The following is a 10,301-nucleotide window of genomic DNA, read 5'->3' as shown; positions in this document are numbered from 1 at the left end:
CCCGCAAACCAAAATGGTGGAGCTACAGAGCGGGCCGCATGTTCTCCCAATTCCCCTACGCACACTGGAGAAAAGCCCACGCCTGAAACGGCAACCGCGTCGCAGGCAGAGCCTCCTGTTACCACTGAACCAACCCTGCATGATGTCTTAGCAGAGATATGAGCAGCTAACGACCTCTGCACATCACTAATTAACAACAAAATGGAGAAGATTAAAATAGAGACCGGGACAAAATTCTAATGCTTGCCAGAACAAGAGGGCCGTTAAGATACCAGGCCGCAAACATATCTATATACGCTGATTACTCCATGAAAGTACGACGGCAAAGGGCAGGCTTCCAAAGCAGCAAAGTTTGCCTACGCACATCAGAGCGCACATCAATACTCTACCCAGCTCGCCTGAGAGTACAAGCAGACGGCAAATCACACTTCTTTACTACACCACAGGAGCTACAGGCATGAATGGATGCCAGAGGAATTCCTAGCTAAGGAACCCTAGACATGGAAAAGGCGATCGAGAACACCAAATGCCAAAGATCCACAGCTCCTAATCGATGTCCAATCCTCCACTGCACTACAGAAAACTACACAAGCTAAAGTGGCGCAACATATGCTGAAACGGTGACATCAATAACTGTATTGTAACACCATGACCCAGTTCAGCTCAACACCAGTTATTATTAGTAGGTGCTGTAAATGCATCAGGGCTATTTTGCAGCTCCGTACCTCTTCACGTTACTCTTCCCACCTCCCGATTTACTGGCTGTAAATTGTGCTTAACAGAGTGGCATGACCCACTCCCTATGAGGTTATATAATATTTCTGTTTGAAGAGAAATGGCATGCACTCCTTGGTCCACTAAAACTTGTCTTTATTGTAGAGATCTTAAAACAAAAAAGGTCCTGAGGCGTTTTGTATACAAAAGATACGTAGTCATAGGCAATATAATATTTCTATTACAGGACAAATTCAGTGGACCCAGTACAGAACCCTGAGGGACCCCACTGAGAACCTTACTTCAAGTAGAGAATGTACCATTAACAACCACCCTCTGTACCCAATCCTGTAGCCAAGAAGAAATTATCGTATCCAATCCGAATTCATCCCATTCGGGATTCGAACTCACGTTTTCATGAATGTGCCCCCTAGTGTACCAGCAAGACAGTGGACCATCACTCAAAGCACTAATTGAAATTACGGAGACATTTGGATCAATATCAGGCCTTAAGACCAATGCATCCAAATCCACACTTTTCTTAGTGGATAAAAAACCCAAAGCAGCCCCTCCTCCAACATTCCCTTTGCAAGTCACCAACAAATTTACATACCTAGGTGTACAGGTTGTTCTCCCTGTTACCAAATATATAGCACACAACCTGGACCCCTTACTTGGCTGGGTACAAGAAAAGATTACAACATGGGAAACACTTCCGATAGGCCCAGTAGGAAGAATCCACCTTATAAAAATGTTTATCCTCCCCAAGCTGCTATATATCCTTTGGCATTCCCCGGTCCTCATTCCCAAAAAGGTATTCTTCTCCATGCACTCTCTCTTTACTAAATTTATATGGAGCCCATCAAGAGCCATACTGCGCCTCACCACTCTAATAAGGCCCAGGAACCACCATGGCCAGTCCTGTTAGCTAAGAAATCAAGAAAAGAACTCTCCCCAATTCTACTACTGCAGGTACTGGGCACAACATTATATCATACAAACACCACCTACCCCAAACAACTATCTGGGGAAAAGCATTGTTCCCAAAAATGGTACCTATCAAGCCTCCCATACATTATACATTGGGGAGACAAAACAACCTCTCTGTAAGAGAATGGCCCAACATAGGCGGGCAAACTCCTCAGGACAAGACTCAGCGGTCTATCTACACCTCAAAGAAAAAGGTCACTCTTTTGAGGACAGTAACGTGCATATTTTGGACCGAGAGGACAGATGGTTTGAAAGAGGTGTGAAAGAGGCCATTTATGCCAACCTGGAAAAACCATCCCTGAACAGAGGAGGGGGCCTGAGACACCGCTTGTCACCAACATACATGGCGCGTTGACATCCTTACCCCGGCAGTTTCACAACAGTTCACACTTCCAGTCATGTACTTTGAAGGATTAACACCTTCATCAATGAGAATCTTGGTACCATTGTGATTGGATCATACCTTCTTACACCTGTCAGTTTCAGCTAACACCTAACTGAACAAGTTCAATGGAACCATTGTGATTGGATGTCTGTGACTCTACTACCATCAAGAGTTTAAATACCGGGGAATTCCCTACCAGTCATTTGAACTGAAGAAGCCACTCGGATGAGTGGTGAAACGTTTTCAAGAAAAACTCAGAAAAGTCCAGTTGTTTTAGACTTAATTCTACTAGATACTGTATATCATGACCTGGATGAATGAGAATCTTCATAGACATATTTCTATGTAGCCAATTCTCCTATTGTAGATATCCTACAAACACCAGCACAAAAGGGCAAGCTAGTCATCCTCTATACAAAGATACTGAAATCCGTGATACTGAAATAGTCAATGGGATGGGGTATTAGCTACCCCAGTACATGTATCTTACTCCCAGAGGCATAAACTACTGCAACTGTACCTAATTCATACACACTATGAAAGTACTAGACTCCCCTTACTGTCAGAGGCGCAAAACAGAAATAGCCACCTTGGTACATACACTATGGAGCTGTACTCACTTAAAGCACTACAGAGAAGAAATTGGTAAATGGCTAGGAAATAAAATCCCAGGGTGGGGGTCCAGCGATGCCAGAAAATGTCTGTTGGGACTTGACATGGACACTTCTCTAGACTTTCACTCAAAAATATTTGTCACAAAGGCACTATTCCAAGCCAGGAGCCTGCTCACCCTACATTGGAAGGACACTACCCCTCCCAACCCACAACAATGAAAGACAGCAATGGATGACCTGGCATCACTGGAAAGGGTCATAGACGAAAAAGGGCAAATGTTAAAATTCCTACAAACCTGGCGATACTGGACAGACACAATACCTGTTATTGTTCGTTCTGTAACTAGTGCAAAAGCTGACTGATTTCGATTTGTGGGTGGGAGAAGATTAGTCAGGATCCCTATCATCGTAGGCTATCAGTGATTAGTGAAACCCACTAGTGCAGAATTGAAAAACTTGACTCTGGTCCTTATGTTTGCCTTATTGCAATGCTTTCAGAGTTTCAAAAAAATTATCAGTTTAGCTCAGATGCGTAAGGTAGTCTCTTTTAAGATATGAGTCTAACCTTACTGCTCAAGGTTTTCTTCATATTTTTGAGCTAACCACCCCATTATCTAAGTGTCTGAAGACATCTGGTATGGAGATTTTAACAGCTTATTGGATGATAACTGGAGTAGAAGAAAACCTAAAGAGTTTTGGAAGATGAGGACCCCTGATGTGCCTACCCGACCAATATTTAGCCAAAAATCGGGTAGGTGTCAATTGGGCAGGTTTGATTTCTTAGTCAGTTGGTGACCGCAATGGCTCATTGAAGTTATTCTCCCTTCGACTTTTCGTATCCCCTACGTTGTAATGCGATCATTTAGAACCTAGCACAATATCGCCCACCCTGGGGGGTGGGGGGGGTATATTGGGGGAAAGATTTGCTTGTATGGTGACCTTGCCAAATGAGCAAATCTTACCATGCATGGACACATTTACACTCGGTTGGGGCCATATAAATGAGGCCTAGGCAGAATGAAGGCTACCAGTCCTGATGTAGGTACTTTAGCAGCACAAACAGAACTGGCATGACTCCAACTATGAGAGGTAGTGGGGTTTCATATGAATACTGCACTAATGATCATATTAAATTGTCTTGTAACAAGTTACTACTATATATTGTAGAAATACAAATAATTAGCAATAAAAAAACATTTTCACAGAGGAAAAATTACATATTTTTCCACTTAATTCCATTACCACAGTTAATGTTTATTGCTTAGAGGCACATATTATTCATGATATTTATCAGAAAATGCAGCCTGACTTCATTGTGGGTCATAATTGAGTCTGTGCCTTTGCCTGAACTTTAGAACAGAGGAGCTGTATACAACTTAAAAGTGTAAAGGGTCCATATTTAGCAACAACAAGTGACAAAAAACAGTAATGTTCCAGGGGTGGAGGCTTGGAATAAAATAGTTCTCAGGGGCCACACATTTTTACCCAAAAGTGAAATCATTCTGTATATTTAAAACCAAAATGCAGCTGTCACCTTGAGTATTTGGGAAAAGGGATACAGCAGTGTGCTTTATAAGCAGGGATGAACTGGGCCGGTGGGACACTGGGAAAAAACCTGGTGGGTCCAGCTGAACTAGACCTGATCCCCATCTGCCCTCTCTCATTGCTTCTCTGCTGCTGTCCTCTCCTGATTCGGCAAAAGTAAGTGTAAAGGTGGTCATATACGGGCCGATTCTATCTGGTGATATCGGTCCCTTAGAGTGATGTGGCAGCTTATCAGCCTGTGTACGGGCACTAACGACGGGCCTGCCCGACCGACATCTGGCCTGATATCGGCCCAATCTCAATCCGGCAGGTTTGAAAATCAGTCCGATCGTGGACCACAACGGCTTGTTGATGCGGTCTCTGAACCGATGGACACCTATATCCGTCGTTCTAATTTGTTCGTTTAGCCCCAGGGCCAAACAACCAAATTAGCTTGATATCGCCCACCCGCAGGTGGGGATATCAGGAGAAGATCTGCTTGCTTGGCGACCTTGCCAAGCGAGCGGATTTTACCATGTATGGCCACCTTAAGGCGTGCATGGGGGGAGTGGGCTGGTGGTGGATGATCGGATGGGTGGCACGGGTCCCAGAGGGGGTGTGGTGGCCCCTATGGTAGCAACAACGGTAGGCCTTGCACACCCCAGTGTGACCCTGTTCATAGATTCTCCCAAGCACTGCCAAAGGAGGGAAGGTAGCAGAAAACTTTGGCTTGATCCTGAATCAGAGACACTGGTTTCTAACCAACTGAATGCAGAGGGTTTCTCCACTGCGGGTTGGATTAGTCTACCCAACAGAATAGAAGGAGAGAGTATATTAAAGGAAAGCTATAATATCACACCCTTGTAAAACAGCCCATATTGTTTCATGTAAGAAAAAAACCTTTTAATGCAAAATATAGTTTTATAATAATGTGCATTTGGATTATCCTATATTTAAATACCCCCATACAAAGTAACATAGTAAATTGAAAAAAAGACACACATTTCGCAAGTTCAGCCGTATGAGTTTTAACATGGTCATTTTTCTTGTGTCATTAAAACTGCATTGTGCTACGATTTGATGGATTACCTTGTGCATCTGGGGATTATTTGTTTATACTGATAACAAAAAAGGAAACTGATAGTCCTGGATCCCTCCTGCTAGGTGTGAGACCACTCTGCTTTCCCTAAAAGGAACCGTCTCCTCCTCGGTGCAGCTGTCCCTGGGCAGGCCTTTTATAAAAATAGCATCAGGACAGCATGTCGGCTGAGATTTTTACTGGGACAATGGCCGTGCAGTGTCAGCCATTTATGAGCTTCCATCATATCCATGGGGCCAATGTACGTATAGACCCTTCTGGAACGCTAGCCACCAGAGTAGAGAGCTTTGCTAATGGCATCTGCTTTAGCCAGGAACCCCTGCAGCCCGGGCAGATATTCTTGGTGGAGATTGAAGACAAGGAACTGGGATGGTGTGGGCACCTCAGGGTGGGACTTATGGCTCGGGATCCCCATAACCTTGATGTGGTGCCGGAGTATTCTCTTCCAGATCTTGTAAATGAGGGGGGGAGCTGGATCTTTGCCATCACTCGCAACCATAACAAGGTACAAACAGAGGAAGACAGCAACACCATAGCAATAAAGGGGCTTCTTGCAGACCCCTATTTAAAGGTGGGAAAATTTAAATATCCTAGAGAAAAGTTAGTAGCTCGTAGTCGTCCTGGGCGATTTAGCCATATCTTGGATGAACTGTACAAATCCAATGTGCTCCCACCTACAGCTCTCAGGAGTAGAATAGGGGTGCTGTACGAACCTCAGTCTGATGGCACCAGAAATATGCACATCATTATAAACGGTGAGGATATGGGACCCAGTGCCAAAGGAATACCTGCCACTGAGCCTCTTTACGCTGTTATTGACGTCTTTGCTTCAACCAAGAGTGTCCGTGTCATCCAATTAGAATACGGATGTACGTATCACTTTCTTATGTATGCTGTATTTGTGTAAACTGAGCTCTAGGGTACACATAATATACTGATATATTATTCTGCATTTTGTAATTATTATTTTACAGTAACTGATACTATTTCTATAGATCTCAATTGTGACTTGTTTTTGAATGCTCTTACTCAGTGCTGTCTGCATCCGGCCCTCTGCCCCCCCCCTCCCTTGTTTAGGCCCCCATCTGTTTGGCTGCTGTGACTGCTTACATTTGTGTAAAATTTAAATGGTATCAGTACTGAGATTAACTGGCCCCTCAGATTGTAAGAGCCCACACTGTTACCTTTTCACACCTCAGACAGTATGCAGGAGCACATAGTACAGTACATATTGATCAGTTACTTGCATAGTTTGCCTGTGTGTGCCATACTCTGCCTGCCCAGTGCTGCCCGTGTGTACCATACTCTGCCTGCCCAGTGCTGCCCGTGTGTACCATACTCTGCCTGTCCTATGCTGTCTGTGTTTGCCATACTCTGCCTGATTTAAGCTGCCTGTGGAAGGTGAACCTGGGCAGAACTGCTCTAACTGGTTGTCCTCTCTCCTTTCAGTCCCATCCTTGCAGACACTCTGCCGCTTGGTGATCCAGAAACATATTGTCCACCGGTTAGCCTTTGATTGGCTTGACCTGCCAACAATGCTGAAGAACTTCTGCAAATATGAATGACAGCAGTCGCTGCATAGACACAGACTGGCAGGGGATGCCTAGGAAAGAGACAAAGAGGGCAGCCTGCATCAGTAATCAGGGTGTTCGGATCAGCCTGAATGAGACCCAAACACAGGAATTAAGGGTTTATCTATTTTCGGAGATCTGTTACATAGTTTTGCACCAGGAGAAGATAAAGAGTTTATGCCTTAACATATGCTACTGTACACATCTTTTGTGTGGCCTCCCACCAGTCTGTCTGCTTTCATGGCTTACCTTTGTGTAAACTTTAAATGATATCAGTAGTGAGATTAACTGGCCCCCTGCATTGTTCACATCTCAGATTCAGGCTGTAATCCACTGTGCTGTTCACACTTTTAAGTCTCTGTGTTGTTAACACCTTTTAGTGCCTGCATCGTATTCCCCCCTACATTGTTCACAGCTCAGGCCCAGACTGTAAGCACCCACACTGTTCACAACTCAGACTTTAGGAACAGTGCCAGCATTGTGTCACTGTATGTACTGCTTGCCCTATGCTGCCTGTGTGTATGGCACATACAGCAGCATAGGGCAGGCAGAGTATGGCACACACAAGCAGGGTAGGTCAGGTAAAGTATGGTACACACAGGCAGCATTGGGCAGGCAGAGCATGGCACACACAGGCAGCATGGGCAGAGTATGGCACACACGGGCAGGCAGAGTTTGTTAGCAGTTGTAAATAGTAATGAAATGGTCCCTAAGGTGTCTAATTATATGCTGGGAGTTGCTGTGGTATCCAGAGGGGAGGAGGAGGCATATGGATTCAAGGGTGTGTCTTAATATCACATAATTCTTTCACATATAAATGATGGGTGACATCCCCACAGTGAGCACCAACCATTTGGGTTTTAGCTGCGCTACCACCATTAATGTGGGTATGGTCTTAAAAACTGGCTTCCATTATCGGCCCTCCACCATGTAGGCCAGAAAAATTCTGTCCCTCTGTACCACAGAAGTCATACAACACTGCATTACAGCATCAAGCTTTAGAAAACTACAATCCTCAAGATACTGCAGAACTAAAACTCTCAGCAGTTGTAATCAGCAACACCCAGAAAGCCATGGGTAGCCCAACTCTGGTTTGCAGTCATGAAGTTATATCCCTTAATAAACTTGAATAGGTAAAACAATGGTGTGCCTGGGTTCTTTTGGATAACTTGTTCCATTTAAAGGGATTGTTCACCTTAAAATTAACATTTAATATGATGTAGAGATTGATTTTCTTAATCAATTTGCAATTGGTTGTCACTTTTTATTTTTTGTGGTTTTTGAATTATTTTGTTTTTTGTTCAGCAGCTCTTCAGTTTGGAATTTCAACAGCTATCTGTTGCTATGATCAAATTTACCCTAGCAACCAGGCAGTAGTTTGAATGAGAGACTGTAATATGAATAGTAGAGGACCTAAATAGAAAGAATGGTAATAAAAATGCAAAAACAGTAACATTGAAGCTTCACAGAGCTAATGTTTTTTGGCCGCCTGGGTCAGTGATCCCCATTTAAAAGCTGGTAAGATATAAAAGAGTACAGTACAATTAGAAATGTATGAATCTTGTTTTGTCTCCAGCATTTAGAAGCCTCTTAAGAAAATATACAGCATTAGTTTGCCTTACTTTTAAGCTCACCTTTATGTGGGAATCAGTGTATTGCAAACAAAGGGCCTAAGCGAAGCGTCCTAAGTGCCTTAGACTTCAGATCTGCATACACCATTTGCTATTATACTACTACTCCTCAAACAGTGACTTGACAGAACGAGACAGAGCTAAGCTAAGAAAACTAGTTTAATTTCCTTGTTCAGCCTAAGAAGTAAAATCACATCTATTTAAGGCAAATGTATGTTCTGCACAAGCCCTAATGGTTCATACTTCTCCTTTATAAAAATGGTATTTCCTTATTCTTGTGCAATGTATATTTTTATGTTTGTCTGGTTTTTTTTTTTTTTTTTGTCAAATCTGATAAACTATTGCCAGACAAATAATTAATTGGACTGCACTGTAATGGGCAAAGATTTTTTGTAAGTACCAAAAACTGTAAATAAAAAATATTGATTATATATTAGACTACACGGTTAGCCTCCAACCTTATACCAGTAATTCCTTTGTTTTGAACAGTGCTTCCATTTCTGTATCGGACCTGAAGAGGGTCACAGTTAGGCCCGGACAAGGAATCTGTAGATTCTAATGAATGCCAGATGAGCTGTATGAGGCCACAGACAGGACAGTCACTATTTATTGGGCCAGTGGGGGGGCTGTTTGGGCCTCTGTGCAATGGAAATACCAAGGCCTATTTTATTTCCCAGTCTGGACCTGGTAACAGTCTATCCCTTTAAAGAGTGCATGCTGGCAAGAAAGGCTGGCATCTTCCATCAGTGCTTGTTTCACAGATTCCAGAAGAGGACATGATCGAAGCTACCCAGATCTTCATCAGTAAAAATCCAGCTTTTAGGAAAAAAAGTACAGAATAAGGAATGTCTACATCTACATCGGTGATCCCCAACCAGTGGTTCGTGAGCAAAATGTTGCTCCCCAACCCCTTGGATGTTGTTCCCAGTGGCCTCAAAGCACTTTAATTCCTGGATTGGAGGCAAGTTTTGGTTGCATAAAAACCAGTTGTACTTCCAAAAAGAGCCTCCTGTAAGTTGCCAGTCCCCATAGGGGCTACCATATATCCAATCACACCCCTTATTTTACACCCTCATTAACTTTTTTCATACTTGTGTTGCTCCCCAAGTCTTTTTACATTTGAATATGGCTCACAGGTAAAAAAGGTTAGGGATCCCTGATCTACATGAACCTGTACTGCCAAAATATGGGAGCAAAAGTACATCAGCAGCCTGTACATGAGCTGGAGAACAGATATTCTCCGAAATTACATCTAACAACCAGCAGATTAATTTTTTGTACTGTAAACCCAGTGTTTCTTCACCTTTTTCTTTAATCTGGGGCCCTCAAGGCTCATATGTACTTAGATGAATTTTCTCCTTGCCAATGTTTGCATCAATATGTTATAGTGACTGCATATTTACCGGTACTTAAAATTGCTAATTCAATTTGAGGCAAGGGGAAAAAAAAAATCAGGCCATAACGGACAGACTTTTTATTTTTCCATGATTGTGTTTTTGTTTTTAAAATCCTTTCATTTTCAATAAGGGCGTAAAATCTTGACTGGATTTAAAAAAACTTTTCCCCCAGATTTCCACCAGTAGATCTGGCGGCAGCAGAAAAGGTTTTTTTCACGTTATTGATTTTATATATATATATATATATATATATATATATATATATAAAAATACAGCCCTGATTCCCACAGAATTGTTCCTTGCACCAAAATCACAGTTGTGTCTGTGGATATAATTTAATGATGATTTAAGATGAGCAGAGAGGGACAGTAGATAC

The 10,301-nt window shown here is 42.8% G+C and overlaps 1 protein-coding gene across 1 annotated transcript; it reads left to right on the top strand.

The window, feature by feature from the left end:
- Positions 1-5,465: 5,465 nt before the first annotated feature.
- Positions 5,466-7,371, top strand: neurl2 (neuralized E3 ubiquitin protein ligase 2). The gene is made up of 2 exons (XM_002932509.5): positions 5,466-6,195; positions 6,776-7,371. Exons 1-2 carry the CDS (start codon positions 5,487-5,489, stop codon positions 6,889-6,891), a joined length of 825 nt encoding a protein of 274 aa, XP_002932555.2. The 5' UTR covers positions 5,466-5,486; the 3' UTR covers positions 6,892-7,371.
- The last annotated feature ends 2,930 nt before the right edge of the window (positions 7,372-10,301 follow it).

The sequence above is a fragment of the Xenopus tropicalis genome, chromosome 10 (assembly GCF_000004195.4).
Source record: "Xenopus tropicalis strain Nigerian chromosome 10, UCB_Xtro_10.0, whole genome shotgun sequence".
Classification (NCBI taxonomy): domain Eukaryota; kingdom Metazoa; phylum Chordata; class Amphibia; order Anura; family Pipidae; genus Xenopus; species Xenopus tropicalis.
This window is presented reverse-complemented; position numbering and strand designations above follow the sequence as displayed.